This window comes from Scleropages formosus, chromosome 8 (genome assembly GCF_900964775.1).
Source record: "Scleropages formosus chromosome 8, fSclFor1.1, whole genome shotgun sequence".
Classification (NCBI taxonomy): domain Eukaryota; kingdom Metazoa; phylum Chordata; class Actinopteri; order Osteoglossiformes; family Osteoglossidae; genus Scleropages; species Scleropages formosus.
The window spans coordinates 18550125-18572689 of record NC_041813.1 but is presented as its reverse complement, the minus strand read 5'-3'; the positions used below and the strand labels follow the sequence as shown (position 1 = coordinate 18572689).

Here is a 22565-nt window from a genome sequence, read left to right as displayed (position 1 = left end):
AGTCCACGTGCCCCAGTTGTTCTGGAACTTTCCATCCTAATTCATGTCTCAGAAGCTGGCGGCTTGATGTTGCATCTCTGCATCTCTTTTCCCCCGGATGGCCCGGTGACCCACGGCGACCCCGACGCGGCGACGCGCGGCTCAGCCAAGCTGCCGGTGGATGTGAGAAGGGTGCGGGAAGGACAGATGGGCTCGGCAACCGTCCGCGCGCCACATTGACGACATTAGTCACCACACGATGCTCGTCTGGGCCCGGCGCCAGGGGGCGATGAGGCAATTAGCACAGTGGCACCGGATGGGTGGGTGACCTTACCACCTGCCACTCGGTGCAGGCTGGCGAGCCGAACAAAAGGGACACTAGTGCTGCGGGTAAATTGTAGCGAACTGGCGCAAACCCCACAGCGGCACGCCGGCCATCCAGTCACCAGACAACCGAGATAAGAAGCACTTGGGGTTTTTAATGAAGCTGCAGTACTGACCGCGAGGACTAGGGGTCAGCAGCACCTTTGCCGGAGCCGGAGCCGGAGCGCCGGGCCCGGTGCTCTTTCTCCGTACCCTGCCAGAAATACTTTTGCACCCTAATTAAGATGGATCCCAAGATAATAGAATTAATATTGAAATGATGGAACGGGCCAAAATGAGCTGTCACCCCTTGGCGCGCCTCCTATCGTTCCATCGCTCTTTCCACCTGAGTGACGGACGCCCCTGGTTCCTGGGTGACCTGCAGGAGGTGGGCGGCTCCCCGTTCCTTCCCGTTTCAGTAGAATCGTATTGCTACGTTAAACTCAGCGCGACATCTTTTGGGGACCGAAAAACGTTATCAATGGACAAATACGGGGGGGTGGGGGGAATTTGGCTTGCTTTACCAATGTGAGGCCACATCCCTATTTAATATAGATATAATACCTGAGCCACGACAGACTTATTTTTATGACATCTTCATCTTGCTTCGTGACTTTTTCAACATCCCCAACGCAGCTGAATGCTCTCAGATGCCCGTTATAGCCCTTCATTCCAGGTTGTTCTGATCTGGTCACTCACTGCTGTTCTTGAGATTGTGTTAATTTCCTTCGATGAATATACTGCTATAGTTTTAAATCCGAATTTTTGACGCATTATTATACGTTACAAGTTTCGTAAGTTTCCTTAACTCTCAATAATAATAATCTGCGGCTTTGTCGTTCCAGGTTCTACCCTCAGACGCCACACGAATTTGCACTGACGAGAGTAACAGTAAGTAAGCCGCCATGGTGGTGCGTTATAGCTCATACGGTTATCTGCGCGTTGATTTCACCGTTGCCATTACTGCTTTTGTCATATGTAGTGGGCTCAAAACTGTATGTATAAAAGGGAAGAGACGGCACCCGAAAACATTTTATTTTATTTTATTTTTTCGTGCTTTGCTCGGTTGCTGCGGAACAGTTCATAATTGACCGACGTGTGAATGCTGTTCAACAGCAGATCCTGTAGGGGCCGCTGGAGGTGATAAGGAAAGTTAAAGAAATAGAAGTCACCGCCAGACCCGGCTAAATGCTAAGTCGCGTTTGGTCTCCTTATCGCTTTGCAGGTTAGTAAAGCGGTTTAAAACCCTCATAAATGTTGTGGAATGAGTATTATGAAGTGACTTATTGAATGTTATATTTTAAGTTTTGGGGAACGGTTGGTTGTCCAGTAGTTGTTTTATAAATTAGTTTAAGCTAATGTTGCTCGATTGGAATGCTGAGGCAGGCAATAATAATTATAATAGGATGTGATTGTCACTCACAGAAGTGTGCTGTTATGTTGTTATGTTTCAGTTGTGTAAAAACTAGAAATTATTTTGGTGGTGGTGGGGGGGGGGGAGAAACACATACAACATGATGCTGAGGAGCAGCGGAAAGTGTTGGTCCTGTGTTTGTCACGTTGTGTTTTAATATGACCTGTGGGCCATGGGCATCTCCCTCCCCAGCTGGATTTTGACTCTGTTCCTTGGGAAAAAACTAAGAGTGTGATACAATAAGGGCCTCGACATGGAAGGATGGGGAGCGAAGTCCTGGGGAAGTCTGATCGCAGATCAGTTTTGCCACAGGGGAGGCCTCCTGCGGCCTGGCGCTACTCGGTGACGGGTCACGCGGGGTCCCGGGCGGGGCGGTAAAGGAGGCACTTTGGTGGTAAACAATGGTGATAAAACAACTGTCCCTTGAAGCGATGTGGACTCGCATCCCGAGGGGTTTGGCAGAAGCCCTCGGACCCTTAACGTTATCGGGTTTCTAATTTCCGGCATCGTAACGGGGAGTCTGTCCTCGGTAGGGGGTCCCTGGGAGCCTCCGGCCACATGCCAGGATTTCGGTGTTTATCTGGTGAAAAAACAGAAATGTGCTGGATGGTATTTACGGGGTTCATTAATGAGGTACCTCGGTACATTCTGAAGGTGCTCTGTGTCAGGCGCAAGCAGAATCTAAAAATATGAGAAGGAATAAAACCCACCAGCGTGGGGAGAGCTGCCAAAAGGGCACGGTTGCAGCAGGCGGACGGGGTGTCTGATGCCAGGAGGACCAGTCGCCCCTGGTGATCCCTGCCGGCTCAAACCCGCCCCCATGCGCTCAGTAGGGGGTCGGTCCCATCACGAGGCCCGCCAGTAAGACGGTTATATGCCCTCCCCCAGGGGCACTCATCACTTGACCCCCCCAAGGTGTTCATAAATAAACATGGGCTTCTTAAAGGCAGCTCACTTCTTTGACTCAAAAATAGAAATGGCCATTATGACCATCCAGTGGGTAGAAATTTAAATTAATTTTAAAGATTTATAATTCATAATCCATATTACATTATACAGTATGTATATCAATAGTACTATTATGCATATTAATCACAGAGATAACATTGGAAAAGTCCAGCAGATGGAGACTGAAGGCAATACGGAGTGCGAAACAGTCCAGTTGTCCCTCCAGTCCCGTCTCACAAGACGGAGGTTCCTGTTTTTCCGGATCTTTCCGCTGGGTCATGCTAAACACTAGAGTCCCGCACCACCTTCGTACTCTTTGAACCATTTCAACATTGTCTTATTTTTAAAAATAAAATCACAATCCTGCTCTTCAGTTCCATCACATTTCTGTCTCAACAGTCGAGCGGGATGGTGCTTGTCCTCCATTTGCTCTCTGAAAGTTGCACTAATGAAGCTGAAGATGTGATTGAATGCAAGTAGGTGCACGTGTTGAGGAGACCCAGTAAGTCACCTCTCAGCGCTGCTGTAGACACCTCCTGGGCCTCAGTGTGCGAGTTTACCTGTAAATACCTGGCAGATGGAAGTCTTGACACCAAAGTGCTCGTGTGAACCAATGCGACGACCATACTCTTTGGGAACCCTTTACACCGATTTGTTTTCCACTGTCACCTTTTCGGAGTTGGTCTTAACCTGGGAGCATCCAGAGCAGCTTGGAGGCCTGTCCTGGGTTACTGTGCAGAAGGCGACCAGTCCCCATACTCCTCCAGGCTGCGCTGGTGATACCTTCATGTGCTGCACTTGCTCTGTGTTTTGAGCGCAGCAGCCGGTTGCTAAGCGCAACAGGATGCTCCGATGGAGGAAACAGCCACAGCTGCTCTCCCTCCAGCGACCTGTGTGTGTGTGTGTGATTTCCCCCTCCTTCCTGCTCCAGGTGTTTCCTTGTGCTTGACTTGGCAGATGGTCTGGTGTGTCCATTTCGGGACCCTCACTGATGTGATGTGATGAAGCCAAAGCCTCCCTGGAGAGTATTTTATTGTGTAGGTGGGTAGTATTTTGCTGTGCCCAGTTCTATACAATGGTGACTGTGAGAAATACAGCCCCTCCTTGGTCTTTTGGGTACCAGATTGATGTGATTGGTGGCTAACTGAAACCCAGCATGAGTGTTTGAGTTGATTCACCTCCAGGAAGTGTGATGTTCTCACTCAACTGTCTGTTTCTTCTGATGGACCAAGGAAGGTGAGAACATTTACACACTAAAGAGATGAAGAGATGCACAGCTCAGAGTTAAAAAAAAAAAAAAAAAAGTGCATCAGTAACTGACAATGAGCTGTACACAGAGGCACAGACAAGACTGTAGAACCTCAGTCACTTGGCAGAGAAGGTGTGTATGGAACTGAGAGGAAGTAGAGCAGTGATGGTGATGGATGGTGTGATGCAGGTTTAGGGAGCAGTTAGTAGGGTAGTAGTGGCCTTATGTACTTTGCTGCTGTTGCAGTTAATGTGTGTGTGGTGCTGGAGCTCTGAGTTTGTGCTGGATGGGTGGAGCTCTACGGAGTGCATGGGTTATCTCTACTTGGTCTAGTGGTTAAGGTGCAGGACTTTGCTCAAATGTTTCAGACATGCTTCAGAAAAAGAGCCATAAAGAGAGAGATTTTTTAAAACAACTTTTTTCTTGTGTTGGATCTCAGTACTTTAGCTTTGTGTTCTACACTGCAAAGGAGAGAGAACGTTTAGACTGGCAACTTCTCCCCAGTGGGTGGTGAACCTAAAACCTTATAGCTACTGAGCTTTTTAGCTCAATAAGCCCAACACTTTGTAGGCTCTTCACCTCTTCACATACACATAAGGAAGGTAAGGGAGGTACTTTATGAACCTGTCAAACTTCTCCTCGCTAAGGCTTGAACCAACAACCTTACATTTACACCAACAATCTTATTTATTTTTTTTGGCCAAGGCTGGGGAAATGGTCATGGAGACCCGCCAAAATGTTTACACAGTACTATCAGACTCTTACCGACTAAAACCCCAGCCTGCAGGGCAAAAATTTTTACCGTATTTATGATGCGCAGTCGGCACGCAAAAAGAGCAGGCTAAGTATCTTCCCCAATCTGGGGATGACCTCCCAAAGGGTTTAGGTCACCTCCATCATACGTCCCCTTCTTAGAGCCAGTAATATCTCGTTCTGGTCCACGATGATTTGTGGTACGTCTTTTGAAAGGGTCTGCCATTACTATACTCCCCTCCAAGGCCTTTACCCCCAGGAAGTATACACTTTCCTTAGTCAACCCAACAGCTTCATGAAGGAAGTTCAAGCTGTCCTTGCTGAGGGCTCCTCTCCAGTCAAACACTAAGGCTCCTATGCTGACCTCCAGCTCAACATTCTCATTGCCAGCCATCTCCCTTGCTTTTGTCATAATATTTGGTTTATTGTATTTCTCTACTTTTTCTCTATAGGCCTTACCTAATGTATTGCCTAGGTTAGCATCAGCAGTGATGGCGGTATTTTTTATATGTAATTTGTTTTTGTTATAACATATTAGGTCTGGGATTCTGATGCCCGCTCTTGTTGTTATATGGGGTTCCAGGATGGCTTGGTAACCTTTAGTTGTAATTAGATCTATAAGAGCCTTGTTTATATTATTGTTTCTGAGCACCCATTTGTCATGGACCCTATTGCAAGATTGCATGATATGGCTCAGACTCTTAGAAATGTTGCAGCCTTCTCTGCACTTTGGGGCTGGTCCTCACCCTCTGACACTTTGCTCCTTAGTCTCATAAAGGTTGCCCCTTATTTTGATGGTTTTGATATAATTTTCATGTGTTAATTGTTTTGTCCCATTTGCAACCCAAGTGTTGGCTTGTGGGAGCTGGGCGATGTTTTTAAGTCCCAGGCTATCCCTGCTGCTGTGGAGCTGTAGGGCCCAGTAGGCCCTATAATCTGCCTTACCATATACTGTCATTTTGCCTTTCTCCATCAGCTGGGCGTCTTTTGGTATTAAACTTGTACGTAGTGGTCATATTACAAGTGTCTGCTTATAGAATCTTTTTTCAGATTCTACATTCTTTTTGACCTAAGATAATGTATCTGAGTTCTTAGGTTGGGTACGCCCAATCCCTCATCCATTATATTGCTGTGGAAGGACCCCTTTAGCATGTCATGGGGCAGCCTTAGCATTGTTCTTATAGAGCCTTTGATCATGTTATCGTATTTAACAGTCTAGCAGTGACCCTCCCAAGCACGAGTTGGTGCTGCATTTAGGAACAGCAAAGGTTTTCAGCAGAAACATCCTCAACTGGGGTTTTAGTGGGGCTTTCTTCAGGTCATTTAACATTTTAACGACCAACGTTACCGTAAGTTTGAGCGGGAAACGGGTCTGTTGTAAATAGTTGCATTGTGGGTAAAATGTAAATAAGTGTTTAACCGCTGGGGGGACTTATGGGGAAAATAAAGGGATGACTGCATTTGCCAGTAAGAAGGAAGAAAGCTTGGGAGGAGGCATTAAGCTGGCTGGGAAGGCTGGTTTGAGGCGCAGGTCCTTGAGGAAAAGAGGTCTTCGGACCGAGAGTATTATTTCCCTGTGTGCTGGTGTTCTAATAAAACATTTGCAATGAATGCTGTCTGCGAACCCAGAGCACAGCGCGCCACAATGTTTCCCAGGGTTTCAGGATCGGATGATTGTTTACCGTAGGCACTGAAATGTATCCCTAGGTATTTGTAGGTACCCACGATGTCTATTGGGGCACCTGTCCCTGCCCTATATTTGGTATTTTTGCTGCATTGCAATACCATGATTTATTCCTCGGATCACCTACAATTCGGAGCGTCGCGCACTGGCGTTGGGGGTTAGGCCAGTGCGCGCCAGGCAATCCAGGAGGACGTCAAGTTCATTCTATAGACCTACAGTATTTCTGTGCTTGCGATGAGCACCATGTCATCCACGAAGGCTAGGTTTTATATTTAAAGTCTTTTATCTTGTAACCACTGTTGAGGTGGTCAACTTTTTGGTCTTACTCTGTTGACTATCTTTATCTTCTGCCTGAGCAGATCTGTTGACCCAGATATATAATAGTGTTTAAGGTACCCACAGATGGAACTTGGTATCCCTTTGGCCTTAGCACTAATTATGAAGTCATGGGCTACGGAATCAAATGCTTTCCGCAGCTCTACAAAACAGATTGGGGTGGCACAGCCAGTAGCATTGCTGTCTCACAACGCCTGGGTGGTGCGAGAGAACGTGAATCTGATCCCCGCTCAGTCTGTGTGGAGTTTACATGTTCTCCCCGTGTCTGCGTGGGTTTCCGTGGGTGCTCCGGTTTCCTCCCACAGTCCGAAGACATGCTGTTCAGGTTCTCCCATAATGTGTGAGTGTCACAGTGAGAGTGTGTTTCGCTGATAAGTGACCTGTTGTAAGTAGTGTAAGTCACCTTGGTGAATAAGGTGTGTGGGCTGATAACACTACATAGAGTTCACTGGAAGTCACTTTGGAGAAAAGTGTCTACTAAATAAATAAATGTAAATTGCTAGATATTGATGGTTTTCACAACCTTTACATTCACAGTTAGCCCACCAGGCAAAGTAACTTTCAGGTTTTTTCCTTTTCAGATGCACGTAAGGAAGAGTAATAGAGTAAAAGCTCTTCCTCAACAGGACTCAGAACTTGTAATTAGTCACTTTACTTCCCGTGCCATATCCACTGGTCTTTTTTCCACCTCCCCATTTGAGATACAATTAAGAGAAGCGGAATGTAAATGAGCAATAACTTTCCCCAGTTATGATTGAACCAACAACTGTTCAGCTAGTATAACAGCATCTTAGCTCACTGTGGCAGTAAGCTGGGAGAGTCCTAAATGACATATATATCTATTTAAAATCCAGGGTTTGGGTTTAAACCATATGAGTACTTTACCTGTTCAAGTACCTTCAGAATTAGAGGTATCTTACAATGAAGAGTAGAGGACTATATGTAACACTATATGCAATCACACACTACTGGAAACTTCCAACAAAGAAGTGAACATGTGAACGTTTAAAGAACCCATAACATCATGATTTCACAGCAGAGGGCTTTGTCTCAAGTTGGAACCCATGTTGGTGCTGAAATGGTTTGAAGCCCAATACTTGATGCACTGTATACTTGAATACACAGAATCAGACAGACAACTGTAATGCACACTGTGTCTTTCATTGTTTCATAAATGTATTTTCCTCTACCCCGTAGTGGTGGAAGGTGTCCCTCCTACATAAACTGGCTACCCTCCCCCCGATGAGGCTCAATCCCACAATCCCCCTTCCTTTCACAGGGCTCTTGTCTTTATCCTCCTGGTCTTAGGGTATGTTTGAGTTGCGTGTTCTACTGTCTGGCACCAGAGCTCTGAACAAACTTCAAAGCACTCATGCTAAATGGAACATAAATCAAAGAGCATGGGTGGCAAGGCTTGCATCAGTCTACGATTCCTGAAAGTTCCAGAACTGCTTTTTAACATATTAATATATTTTAATGTTTTTTAATAGATAAACCCTACAGCAGATTCCAGTTACGCATCTAACACAAAGACAAATGGTAACTTGGCCGAGTTGAAAATGATATTCATTTGTGCCATAGTGAGTCCACGGCGCTGGGGCCCCATTCCAGTGTGAGCTGTGGGTTTGCGGAAGTGCTCGCAGTCCTCCTTCAGGGCTGTGCACTCTGGTAGTAGGTGTTGGAAATGTGGCAACGCTGAACCTATCCTGGCTTGGTGACCGAGGTGGACGCGTGTGGCCTGACCGGTCCGGCTCACATCCCTGCAGGAAGCACCGCATTTCTCTTGTACTCTCGGATATCTGAAGGTCGCCCTCCCTGCCCTAGGTCATTTGCATCTTCTTTGATGTGAGCTTTCTTGTGACTGGGCAGCTTGGTGCATGCGGTGTTTTCTGGATCCTCTCTGAAGATCAGCAACCGCAGCTACGGACGCAGATGTACGGCTAGCCAGAGCAACCCTGCCAAGGAGAACGGGACACGTCGCGTCCAGTTGCTGGGACTGGACCCACAGCTCCGTGCATCCCCATCCCAGTATATCTTCTACTCTCTGAGCCCTGGGTATGTCCCGTGCAGAGATGCTGCACTACCGTGATTAGATTTATACTCAATGGCCTATATGGGACTTTTTACCTGTTTCTTTAGTCTGCTTATTTTGCAGTTTGACCCTCTGGTTCATCCCCCCGTGCTTGACTCTCCACGTTGCTCAACCAGCACAACCCAGGGACCTTTCTCCATCTCTGCAAGGTGGACACTTTTATCTTTGCTCACATTTACTCTCTGAGCTGAAGTTTCCAGCAAACATGCTGCCATTTCCTTTAAACCCAAAATATATTGTAATTTTTTTAAAGCAAGGATTCATTGAGATGACACTTGGATCCAAAGGCAGCAACCCTAATCACTACAGCATAAGCTGCCCAATGAATGCTGTATCAATTAATTTACTTATCTCTGGATACTTAAAGTGACTTACAATGTTACACTACATAGTTATATTTAAACTGCACTTATTCAGGATAAATACCATGATCAAGGGTACTACAGCAAGAGGTAGAATTTGAATCTGGGTCCTTTGAGTGCAATGCAAAAGCTCTAGTCACTCTACCAACTACACTTTACACCCAGGTAAAGGCTGCTTACAGCAACACAGAATTACTACCACCCAAGGTATCTGCAATATGAAGACTAGTACCTATCAGTGTAAAAGCCACATGAGCTCACACGAAACCAAGAAATGAGATGACACAGCAAATTTAAAACCTTTTATTTTACCTTAAAATCAAGCAGTCAAAAAACCCCACCACAACAGAACCATAATACAGAAGGCATTGCATCGTTGCATTTACATTGGCGGAAATCTTTTTGGTGTCAATCAAAACAATGAAAAGTGGCCAACGAACAAAATAACATGTTTGTCGTTTACAGACACTAGTTGTCGACACAGGACAACAGCTAAGGCACAGAGACCCTGTGAGAGGAAACATGAGACTCGGGATCGTAGGTAAGGACTCTCCTGACAAACACTCAGAAAGGCAGGATATGTGTCTCGAACCGACGAAAGGGGTTCTTCAGCTACATCTTTTCCTGTTCCTTACGACCATTAAGATTTAAAACACCCTTCTGTTACAAAACATCTGGGCACATTGTGCCAGACATGATCGATAAAATAGTCGTATCATAGAGAGTAGCTGCAGTGCAATCATGATTTTTATTAATGTGGAAAATAATTAATGATGTAACAAGATGCATTTATGTGAAGGGATGGAGGGGTGAGGCCTGTTTTTCTCTGATCCCACAGACTGGAGCTGTGCGACACCCCCTCCGTTATGTAACTAAATGGCAACCGGATCGCAGCCCCAAACCGTTATCATTATCACCATTATCAGGAAGCAGGACTTTGCTACATCAAAAGTACCTGCTAAAATTTTCCAGTGCAAACGTGACAAATAGTTTTGAACAGAGTTGAACAAGGAACCGTTTGCTGGCAGAAATCGTACCGACATTTTTAGAAAATGTGAATGTTGTTAAGTCTCATTGGTGAAGCGGAGCCAAAAACCCATTGCATGGAATGTTAATGTCGGTGTGTTAAGAAATCCCTCGTTTGCAGAAGGTGCCGTTAGGTCAGAGGCCATAGGGACTAGGGCGCAATCCTTTTCCTGCAAAGGGGGCAGAGCAGCAGACGTTCTTATTTACATCGCACCAGAAGGGGGGCTGTTAGAGAACTGTTGCCCACAGTGATGTTCGGGCGCTAAATTAATAACAACCCCCCATGACTCCTTTCCTGCATCGCCCCCCTTTAGCCCAGTTAAAATCAATGTGGCTGACCTCCTAATGCAAACTGCTTTTCTTAAGCTCCGGTTTATGTCTTCAAAAGCAACATTACGGACTTCTTTCAAGTCCGCGCTTAGTGACGACAGGCCCATCTCCAGAGGGGATTTAACGCATTTTGTTCTCTTGCACAAAGCCCCTTCGTACCTGCGAATCTGTGTCTGCAGAGCTGTCTTTCAAAGGAAGCAAAATCAGTCTGCATCTGAGTCCTCCAGCCCAATCCTCCATCTCCATCCCTGTATGATGTACAAATGGCATTTGACATACAAACTCACACTCACTCTCTCCAGAGGCTCAGTTCTGGGGTGATGGCCTTTGTAAATAAAGGCAGCAGGTTTACCAGCAATAGTCAATAGTCAAGCTGCAAAAGCAGCGTGTAGTCATTAGTCACTGACTAAAATTATCAGCATCAATATATAATGTATAAATAAACCAACTTTCTTGGAAAAAAAAAAACTCTGCCAGCACATTTTAAGCTTCAAAAAATAGAGACAGGAAAATGATGAGGGTTTTGTTAAAGTGCCAACATGGCTGACACTGCCTACAAGTCTCAGGTGGTCTCTGTAGGAGCGAGGAAGTCCCTACAAGCGTGCGACCACACCCGCATACTTCACCTTTGGGTTTCAGCGCCCCCCGGAGGTCATCGACCGGCGTGTCCCGGCATTGACAGCAGCCCTGGAGGGTCCATGCAGGGACACAACCTCCTTTTTGGCTACATAACCCAGGTGCAGCCCAACTCCGTGGTGTCCTGTCCTTCAATACAGCAGCAGTATGAGGAAGAGGCACTCTGCGTCCGCCCCGTTCGAACCAGAAAAATTAATGTCCGGTCACAGTAAGTCCACCTGATCTAATTCAAATAAATGGAACTAGTAAAAAAAGCTAGAACAAACTCACCATAATAAATGGGAGTTACTGGAATAAACAAAACTCAGAACCTCAGGAAGTCTAATTTTGCAAGAGGCCAGAGGAAATGCTCTAATTATGTTCTCCTAGCAACCTGAAACATGGAATAGCAACAAATAAATATCGGTGTAAAAACACAGTCCTTCGTGCCAGCAGGGGGCGCTACCTGATACGGCCGTCAGCTGTGGGCGGCCCCAGCTGGGACTTGGGGTCAGGGCTGAGAGAGCTCCAGGTGGTCTTCTCGCAGGCCCGCATGCCGGGACAGGCCCCGGACTCGGAGCAGACTTCCACCGGCGACCAGGCCTCGGCCACCAGGCTGTCCACCCAGCGGTCGAGCAGGGGCCCCGTGAGGGCCGCGTTGCGTTCCGCCGCCTCCACCTGGCCCAGATGCACGGGGATATTGAGGATGGGGTTCAACCCATGGAAGCTCTGCTCCATGTAGCTGTTCTTGGGAGGGCCGCTGTGGAATCGCAGGGCGTCAGCTGTCGGGAAGAGGACACTGAGGTGATGCGTGGAATTTCACTGAGGACCTCGACTTGACGCGGTTAAGGGTGTCTGAGTACAGATTTAACCTCCATTTTCACATGGATCACAGCCTGCTGCACATAATGTGATGTGTGGGTGGGGCAAGGGTATGAGTTTCATGATGACCGTGTTTTTGTCTCGAGCCTAATTTATGGTGTTCTCTGCAGGTGAGACGGGCTGCACTTGAAGGATGATGAGTGAACACATCGAAGACCGAATTGACGCCTGAAATGTTCCTCTGGGGCCACAGTAACTGGTAATCCCGAGTGTGGTTGCGTCTAACACACACACACACTCACTGCTCAATAGGTTCTTTTCACTCGCAGCAACTAGGGCATAGTTTTCATGTCTTCACCTCATTCAGCAACTTACTTCTTAATGAGATGCAGTGGCTCAGCAGATTCAGCAAGCAGCTGCTCTCCAGTGGGTTTGGGGTTCAAGTCCCACACAGGGTGCCTTGTGACAGACAGACATCCCATCCAAGGTGCATCTGCTCTACTTTAGAGTTACCTTTACCAAAGCTCTTTTAGCTACCTCCTCTGACATACAACAGCAGGTTTTCCTTTTTTTGTACTTTAACTGCAAATTTTATTAATACCCTGCTGTGTAAACTGACAAAACAGCTATACTGCAGTGAATGGTTATTTTTATTATTGTGGTGCCAGTCTATGTGGTGAATCTCATATCCCCTCACTTCCAGGCCACTTTCATAATTGCACAAATCTAGACAATTACCTAGAGTCACCAAAGTTGTCTGCCAGAATCAAAAAATAAAATTCTCATCTTGGTTAAAAAAAATTAAAAACTTTTTGAGAATATGGTGTTATTCAGAAACTGAAGGCCACCTGCAGTCTTAGAGTATACAAAAGTGTGCTGTGTCCCCTGTATCATACCACGTTTGGCCTGTGCCTGTTCTCTTGTGAGTCTGTGGTTCAAGTCCTACTTGGGGCAGCCATCAACAGACTTGTGTTGCCAGGTTAGGCTCACTGATAAGTTTAGCTTTCTCCATTATTTACCCACTCATAAAGGTGGGTAATTTTATTGGAACAATTAACTTGCTCATGGGTACTACAGGTGGAATTTGAACCATTAACCTTCAGATCCAAAGACAGACAAAAGCTCCAACCCCTACACTATCAGCTGCTCCTGTGTAATTATGTATCTATAGCACAAATGAATCATTTTTAGTCATATGCTACATGTGTCTGTACCTTTATAAATGCACAAAGTGAAACCCATGATGTTTTCAGAACAAACTCTAAAAAGTCTAGAAAGAACTTTGCTGCATCTGTGAGCCATTCTACAACATGCTCTGCTTTGGATGCTTTCGCCGGGAGCCCCACCTTGGCGGATGGGCTGGTGGTCGCTGTAGGCCAGGGGCGTGATGAGGAAACGCGTCTCCGCGACTGCGCTCCAGTGGTGGAGAACCCGCACGGTCCACATGCCCGGCCGCAGTGGCACGTTCAGGGGTGGTCGGTAGTGTGTGAACTCAGCGCCGGCGTCAACCGGCACGTCGTAGGTGGCCGCGATCACATTGGTGGGGTCGATCCAGACCATGGTCGCTGTTGCGTTGGCCCCTTTGCTCCACTGCTGCATGCACACCGGCTCATCTGTGGGGCCCATCAGGTTGCCGAAGTTTCGGAAGATGCGCTCCTTGGCATCCCAGTCCGTTCCAACCTGTTGGAAAAGGTCGCCGGTTTCAGGCCAAAGAGAAACGTTGCTGCAGTGGTTACGGTAGAACTACTTTGGATTAAATAACTAGAAAAGTAAAAAGTACAAGTAAAAACTCAGCATGATGGACTTGCCCAAGCAGGGACAGTAAGAACCCTGGAAAACATCAAGCTGAAACAGAAGAAAGTAGGCTCAAGCCCTGAGACCAGATCGATACACCGCTAGTACGAGCGGTGATGGTACAAATGCAGCCCTTAATGCCGAAAAAAATGTTAAAGAACAACTATAAAAGATGCTGGCGTGCGTACGACCACCTCTTTCTTGTTCGTTAGTCACGTTGTGAGCGATGCTTTCCACAGGCCAAGCGCTTACTATTGAGTGGGTACAAGAGGATGCAAAAGAACCCATTTCATTTGCAGGAAAGGAAAAAAATGTTGATGGCGGGAAGCCGATAGCTTGATAGCTTTCGATGACAACGGCGATAGGACGTTATCCCTCGAAAGGGCAAATCAAATTATAAATATGTTATAAAAGAGCAAGATGATGGCCAGAGTATAGCCAGAGTTCTGGATGTTATGGCCTCTGACAGTAAGAGGATACCCTAAAGCCTTAAAAGTATGCCATCATAGCTACTGACCCGAGGCCACGAGTTAAGCAAAATCGTGATCTTTCCGCCGGAGAGCCGTACCTCGACGAACTGCAGTCGGGTAAAGCTGTTGGGCGGCTCAGCGAAGCGGAAGGACTTCTTCGGAGCGACCCAGGTCTCCAGGGTCTCCTGCTTCCCGGTGGCCAGGTTGGTGACGTGATGCCTCACCAGGTAGCCCTGGAACTGTTCGGACAGGAAGTAGAGGTGTACCGCCACCGGGTGACCCGCAGGTAGGTACCTGCAGGAGACCAGAGAGGTTCGAGAGAGACATCGGTCCAGTGGGTTCACACCGCGCGTAAAGAGAGAGTGACACAGAAACAGTGAGAGGAACCTGTGCTAATGGCTTTGGATCTATAGTTACACAAACTGAGGAACTTTGGGGGACTCGAATCCAACCTACATTAACGCTGTAAAAGACAGGCAAACAGAAGTAAAAGTTGCGTGAAACCCGTCTTAGAACTACACAGCCTTGGAAAGCGAGATACGACTTCCAAAGTTCTAATTAACAACATATATTTATAGCACATTTTATTATTTAATGTCAGATCCAGTTATGTGCTTTCGGTCCCTGAAAACTGGATTGCCGTCATCTGTTATAAAGAGGCCTGCGGCTTCCGCTGGGGTACCGATATTCCGGTACTGGATTCCAGGGAAAGAAATGTACTAAGTTGCCGAGATAGTAAACCGTCTTAAAATGAAAGGGGTCCAAAAGTACACAGCTTGTGTTAATCAGCTGATCGACCTTGTCATGCTCAGATCCATCTGAAACGTAGCATTCCGATTGTTTCCAGCAGCTGAATTAACAAGAAACACCCACTGGTCGTCCAAATGCCATATTCCGCAAAGAATAATGTGGTATGATAGATTTGTAATTTGGAAGTGGTTCTAAGTGACGTGTTTTTTTTTTTTTTTTTTTGTTATCGGGGTGTCAACTCCAAGTAAACGATGTGCCTTCCCTCCGCTGCGAACTGATAGCTGAAACGCGCAGCTGGGACGGTGGCTCCTTCCGCCGACGTGTCCGATTAAAATGGTGCAATTAAAGAGCTGTCGGCTCCATCGCGGCGCGTGCCTCGATTCGCTCTTTAAAGGAGCAACTTCCTGGCAGCGGTGGAACTTTAGTTCAAAAAGCTGCAACCCATTTGCACCATGCCCAAAATTAATTATCGATGCGGCGAACACATAAACTCTCGCTTTTTAGACACATTGTGCCGCTGAAGATATAAAAAAAAAACAAAAAAAAAAAAAAAAAAACCCAGCGGGAATAAAAAACTGTAATAAACATGCTGAGCATCATCCTTGAAGGCCACCGTTAAGACATGGGTATCAAAGCAGGTGAGGTTTGGTGTGGTCCAAATGGAGACACCATGCAGATGGGATGGGATTAGCTGTGCCGTGATGCCCGAGATGTTCCTGGACGGCAGATAATGACTTATCGCGCCTGTGGTGGGAAACCCAGGGAGGAAACACAGATGGAAGGATGGCGAGATGAATGGGTTGGACCCGTACGCGTGGCCGTCTGCTCTCCACGATCGTCCTGCCAGCAGCGACTCGGCAGCTCCGACGAGGGGAAGAGCAAACATTTAGGCTTGTGCGCAGGGCTGCGAACCCCCAGCACGCGGCTGCTATGGAGCAGTCTTTGACACTGAGCAACAGAACACGGGGTTCCCTGTCTCTCCTCCAACCAGCAACGCATCACCCCCCCGCAGCCCGCCAGGAAGCAAACGACAAACACGCTTGACCCCACCCCTCTCCATCCTCACGCAAGCCTGATGGGAACTGAGGCCGGATGGTTTTGGAACACAACTAGGTTATCGCTATATTTAAATCGGCGAAACTGGGGGCGCTCGGGGCAGCAGCGGATGCAATTTAACCACGCTCTGTCCGACGGATTGCGGCGGCTGGAAACGTGAGCGCCCCGGTTCATCGTACGGGGGCAGAGTGGCAGATGGTTATGTAACGGCTACTTTGCGTACGTCGACGAGTCGGTCGGGCCGGCTCCGAGCGCATCCAACACGTTCCCGCGCTTCCCCCCCACGTTCGCATTTTCTTAATCTTTTGGGTAAAGGATGCGCTGTACGAGGCAAGCCTTTGCTCATCCCGAAACCACGGCTTCTGCAACTGCTCCGCCTGTGTCTGGGAGTGAAGTGTTTGTCAGCTTCACTGCTGTAACGGTGACTAATAATGCACCGGTTGTGTATGATGTTCGGGGATGCGTCATGCTGCGCGTTGCCGGCGGAAAATAACATGCAGACAAATAAATATCATTTCCTTGGACTGACACAGTAGAACATGTACGCCGGCTCCTCCGCTTACCAACGCGTTCGGGACTCGAGGACTGCTCACCGAGTCACAATCAACAGAAGCTACAAGATACAGATGTCCCTGACTTTATTTACAGGTGAGGTACAGTAAAAACCTCAGATATAGCTATAATAAATGATAAATACCTTGTAAACAGCAGACACTTTGTTTATGAACTTTGAGTTCTGTTACAATTAAAACTAATTTATAAAGACTCAAAATAACATCATCTCTGCAAACTTATTATTCAGTGCTGACTGCTGAGTCATCTAACACGTGCCTCATTTTGTGACTCATCACCAACGCTCAAGGAAAACTAGATCTGAGATGCAAACAATAGAAGTGAGATGAATTAAGGTGGCCACACACCCATTCTGTTTGGGTGCTCTTTACTGCCATCTATTGACTTGGAGGGTTAAATAAGTCATATGAGACATTTTACAAAATAGAAATGCAAAGAGTTAAAAATAAACTAATAGTTATCGAAAACACCAAACTCAATCGTTTTCAAGATGTGTATAAGAATTTTACTCTGCATTAATCATAAATCAACACTTAACAGTAATATTTGAGTATTATCTATATTTGGTGAGACCTACGATAACAGGTTTCTGCTGATGACAGGTAACTTGCTCAAAGCAGTGACTCACCTGCAGCTGTTCTTCCTAACAGCGTGAGCCAGGCCCATACGTACGAAGGCGTGGTAGTGGGTCAGCAGGGCATCAGATAGACTGCGCGCTCCATCGGGTTCGTCAAACACGTTCTCCCAGTAGGCCTCGAGGCCCGGGGTCCCCGCGGGAAAGGGTCCGAAGAGGAAAGCGTCCAGCTGGTTGATGATCTCCTGGTTCACGACGGCCTCAAACTTGCGCGCAAAAAACGTGGGCCTGGTGGTTTGCTGTCAAGAGAGAGGGGAACAGGGGGTAGGAGTGAGTTGCCGAATAACCCGAGAAAGGAACTGCTATCGCGGGGGCCGAGAAGCTTTGTCGGACCTTCGGACTTCAAGGGAAACCCGTAATCTCGGCACCACCACCACCCTAGGGCAAATGCGAGCCGTTTGTTCGCCGGCACCTGTCCGCAATGACGGTGGCTAATTTACATTTATATTTATTCCTTTAGCTGATGTTTTTCTCCAAAACGACTAGTGATAATTGCAGCAGGAGGTGGCAACCGAACCTAGATCCTTCTAGCCCAGAGCAGCAGCTTTAACCACTGTGCCACCTGCCTCCCGAATTTGTTAAATTTCCCCATTTGGGGGGGCCATTACTCACAGTTTATAGTCATGGCACACAAAGGAGGAGGTTTGACAACAAACTTACAGAATCGAGCAGCGGAAAAATCAAAGAAGTTGGGTCTTTTCAACACTCAGCCGAGAACTGCAGGGTGGCGCCATTTTGGACAGATTAATGACATTTGTTTCAGGGTTCGGGAAGATGGGACACCTCGGAAACGTTGTTTCCGGCCTTGCTTTCGCGAAGGAGATGCTTCTGCTGGGTGGTGCTGTCTTTAATCTCCTGGACGTCATTAATCTGCAGATGGTCCCGAAGAAGCCGTCGCCTGCCGGGTTGTCAACGCTGTTGCTGTGACTCCGTCGCGGGGAGGACAGAGTGCCCAGACAGCGCAGCTGCAGCAGACCGGCTATCCCTTGCTTTGGGTGTGAGAGAGGAGCTCGGTGGGGTGTATCGCACATGAGTCCCATCTGGACAGGTGGGCCGAGAACTGTGAAAAACACCTGCTTGCTCTCACACACCTGGCTCTCTGTTCACGTTTCACGCCTCCTCTGGCACACCTAAACCGCACAGACAACCTGTTCCCCGCAAATGAAAACACGGTCTGTTGGCAGGCCTTGCTGAGGGAGGAATTTTACGCCACTTGGACGGCTGGAAAGTTGAGCCGCTCCCGTCCTGGAACGCCAGACCGTGGCGTCACGTATCCGTAGATGCGTACCCGCGAACGTGCCGAGCTTGCGATGTCACCGACTCCGGACAAACGGAGCCCGCAACTGTGTCGTTAGCCTAGTGAAGAAAATCACCAGGTCAGGGAATACTTTTGTGGCCCAAAATAGACCTGTTCCATTTTTGGAAACAGATGCCCCGTTTTAGGCGAGTGAGTCACGAGGCCGTGCTTGACCGAGCGGGGCCGAGACCGCGCTCAAGGCTAATTGATGGTGTCCGGTAATGAAAGGGCGGTTTGCCGGACTGCGCAACCCATGTCCCTCAACTCTAGGACTCCTTTGGTGAGCGCTCGCCTCGCACAGTGATTCCAGCTGGGCCGTTTAACCCCATCCCACCGAGGCCTGCGCACGCCACCTCGCTCTCTCGCGGCTGCAGCTGACTGCATATCGCTCACCTGGAAGCGGTGAAAGTCAGCAGGCTTGAAGTCGTTGGGCGAGCAGCCGCACCAGTCCACGATGTGCTTGTACTGGCACTTGCAGCCCAGCTTGCGGTTCCAGTTGGTGATGCGTAGGTTATTGTCCACCATGGTCTCGCAGTGTGCGCTGTTCTCCAGCACCGTGTGGAAGAAAGACTGAGTGGAGAGTGCCGGGAAGGGGGTACAGGGATACCTCATGAAACAGAACCAAAGACGCACTTACGGTTTCTCACACTGCTCAAGTTTAGGAGAAACCCCAAATTAATGCTCTTAAAACAAACTGCTAACTGCAGTGTAACTTCAAAAGTGCTAATTGCACAATTCTTATGGATGATTCCCTACTTGGCAAAGAGACGAGGAAATTCTGGAAAACCCACCAGGGCACTTTAGATGTTAACGGGAGCGTAAAGCATGAGAAACAGCTCAAACTGCTGGCCACAGCAAATGCGCAGAGTATCCCTACCACCTCGCTCTGGCTGCCCATGCAAAAGGGGACCTCACCTCAGCGGGCAGCAGGGTGTAGGCGTAGAAGCGCTTCATGCTGCTGACCAGGTCATCCTGGGAGTTGACGACATACTCCACGAATACGCGGTTGAGCAGGAACCAGTCGGAACCACCGTCCACGGAGATGCCCTCCGGGATTTTGCGGTCGCCCAGGCGCCACATGTGGGTGTCGCACTCGTAGAAGAGTCGATCCAAGCCCTGCTTACGGATGAACCTGTTTTAAGCGCACACATGCACACACGCAGACTGTGAAGCCATGGTCCAGCATCACATACACAACCCTGTTCTTGAATTTGTTCTTCTTCCATTCCATCCTCATTGAGCACAGGAGGCTGGGAGCTGCTTTTTCTCAATATCTGCAGCTACAGAAAGACATGGAGCATCTATAGAACTTGGTCACTCAACCATCAGGCACTCCCAGCCCTGGTGTCCGCAGTGCTCTAACGATGTCTGCCACCATTTACTCTACACAAGCGATAAAGTCTTCCCTTTCGGCCGCTGCTCGGCACAAACTTCATCAATATGTATAGATTAATGACACCTTGGGGTTGTGGCACACAGATTGAGTACTTAATTGGGCAACACCAAAGAGCTCTGGGGGCTGTGCACCCGTACCCCAGGTGGTCACAGTATCGGGATACAGGTGCTCCTCCGCTGTGAGGAACCGGACTCGTTAGTGCCTGGCCCGCGGACCCGGTAGGGTGCCCCCGTGTCAAACGATGGGGGACGGGAGCTCGTTAAGGGCCCCGTTGGGGCCACGCTGGAGCCAGGGACAGGCTACCAACACAGCTTGGGTTAATTAATCAGGTCAGAGGGAGTTGTTGCGATAGGGAGGGACTGAATTACACCTCAGTTGGGAAAATAAGGCCTGGGTGAGAGGATGTCTATAGCAGGCCCCACTAACAATCCATCTTCTAAGAAGAGAGGGCTGTAGTGTAGGGCAGGGAGGGGGTAAGTGCTGTCCAGCAGAACTCATTTTCACAGTAAATGGAGGGTGCCAAAATGGTTAAACACCGCAATCCTCTCAACTGGATTTGAACCCATGCCCGAATGAGCTTCTCAGGAGTGGAGATGCACCGGTTATCCCCCTTCGCCACCTTGTCGCTTGGCTATAGTAGAGTGGGGGTATAACCGCTGGAGGAATGCGGGAGCGACTCGGGTAGCTCCTGTGATCCGTGCGTGCGGAATAAGCCGAGACCGATGCAAGACGTTGGGCTAGAGGGGCTCTCGGACTTACCGGGCGTTATCCCTCCCATGAGACTTGATGAAGTTCATGTCTCGGTATTTAGACAGGAACGCCACCAGCTGGTCGTTGGTCCTGTGGGAACGAAACGAAACAACGGCCAGTCAACGGCGTCACCTGTTGGCACAGCGTGCCCGGTAAAAACATTTACGGAACAAATGGGTCAGTCGCTCGAGGCCCTGTGTTGTTTAACCCTCAGTAAATCCTGCTATTGAACTAGAGCCTTAAGCTTTGCCTTGTAACAGTGGGAAACGCAGGACTCATGTTTATCAGCAAAGTCCTGCTCAGAATGCGGATCGCGATGTCTCGAGCCAGACGTGAATTTCATTACGTTATTGCATTATGCATCTGCTTGGGAGACGGTCATCGACTTGCGCAACTGAAATCAATTCAATCATTTATATTACGGGCTACTTACTGAATCAGTTTAGAGTACTTTGTCTACAAGCCAACCATACCGCTAAATGGCTACTCGGACATCGGAGCTAAAAGACGTTTTGTAACTTAATTTCACTTCAAAACTGAAAATTTCATTAAAAAGCTAACTTTGCCACCTAATACAAAAGACTCGACACCATCGCGCATCCACGCACCGATTCACAGCTTAGCTGGGATGATGGCCAAAACTGAGAGAGAAAGAGCCTTGCTGAGGTGTTCGATATTTAAAACGGCCCTGTGCACAACTCTGTTCTTCACACGCAGCTGTGTCAAACGCTTACTTCCCTGTGTTTTACGTCAAATGGGAGCTGGGGATTATGTGACTAACCGGTGCCGACCGCCTGCGGTCGAGCCGGTGCATAATTTCACCTGCTAAAGGAGAAAAGAAGAGCGACAAAGAAATGATTCAGTGAGGATCAAGGGTAGTGGGTGCACTTCACCCAAAAGTGGGTACTATAGTAGCCACGTGGCTCAAAAGGGTGGCAGTTTGATACTGCACAACAGATTCTTTTATTTAACAACTGGGGGAAGAGGGTGGGCAGGGTGGCAGGAGTAGAAGGATGATGGTATCTTGGTACCAGAGCTAAGACGTGATGGGTGATGACATTACGGACAACGGTGTAAAACAATTCTCAAGATGGAGCAGGATTGCAGGGGGAGATTCAGAGATTCCTGCAGGCTATTAATACGCTCACGGTGTACACATATTACACTGACCCGCCAAAATCTAAGACTCAACCGTAGACCTCACCTTGGTAGGAGACCTACAGGACACAGATTCCGGAGCGCTACCTGAAAGGTAGCTGCCGAAACGGAATGCGCGGCTTAAATTAAAGACTTGTCGCGGCACGTACAGCCGGCGATTACGGCGTTGACTGGTGTGGCAGAATCAAAGGCTTTGCTTGGTAAAGTGTAGCCCTGGTACAAGTTGTACGCAGCGCTCGTTACGTGTCGGATGCTACATTCGCCAAAATGGTCAATGCGGATGCGTTTCGACGCGCTCCGACTTCTCAAGTGTAGAGGACGAGCGCGGGCGTCAGAAGGTGGCGAGCGGATATGACGTCTGCTGCCCGAAGGCCAAATCTCCTACAAACCTGCAAGGTGTGAGGGCAAGCTGGCCTCCTGCAAGCATATACCCACCCACACACACACACACACACACACACACACACACACACACACACACACACGTCCCATTTCAACAGGTTCTGAAGGAACAAGTCAATGTTTGCCCTCTCCTGTTAATTATCTCAACAAAATCACTAAGGATTTCCAGCAAAAAGCAACTATGACGACATCCAGAGCAACGCTCTAATAGCCCCCATTGGGGATCTCTCTTTCTCAAAATCCAGCTGAGACTGAACTCAGACCAATTTTGTTAACATCAATTACCCATACACCGTGCTCAATGAACTCAAC

The 22565-nt window shown here is 48.1% G+C and overlaps 1 protein-coding gene and 1 long non-coding RNA gene across 2 annotated transcripts in view; one reads left to right on the top strand and one right to left on the bottom strand.

Annotated features, from left to right (window-relative positions):
- The first annotated feature begins 1489 nt into the window (after window positions 1–1489).
- On the top strand, window positions 1490–11241 carry LOC114911084 (uncharacterized). The gene is made up of 5 exons (XR_003797881.1): window positions 1490–1567; window positions 8596–8781; window positions 8866–8967; window positions 9646–9721; window positions 11176–11241. It is a non-coding gene; the product is annotated as an uncharacterized LOC114911084 (long non-coding RNA).
- A 272-nt stretch (window positions 11242–11513) lies between these two features.
- LOC108937232 (xylosyltransferase 1-like) overlaps window positions 11514–22565 on the bottom strand; it is a 30077-nt gene continuing 19025 nt past the window's right edge. Inside the window, exons 5-11 of the mRNA XM_029254297.1 lie at window positions 20703–20783; window positions 19463–19679; window positions 18941–19117; window positions 17245–17489; window positions 14336–14531; window positions 13320–13653; window positions 11514–11933 (exon numbers count right to left, since the gene is read on the bottom strand). Coding sequence (XP_029110130.1) covers window positions 11614–11933; window positions 13320–13653; window positions 14336–14531; window positions 17245–17489; window positions 18941–19117; window positions 19463–19679; window positions 20703–20783 — 1570 coding nt within the window. The 3' untranslated portion in view covers window positions 11514–11613. The remainder of the gene's footprint in view (window positions 11934–13319; window positions 13654–14335; window positions 14532–17244; window positions 17490–18940; window positions 19118–19462; window positions 19680–20702; window positions 20784–22565) is intronic.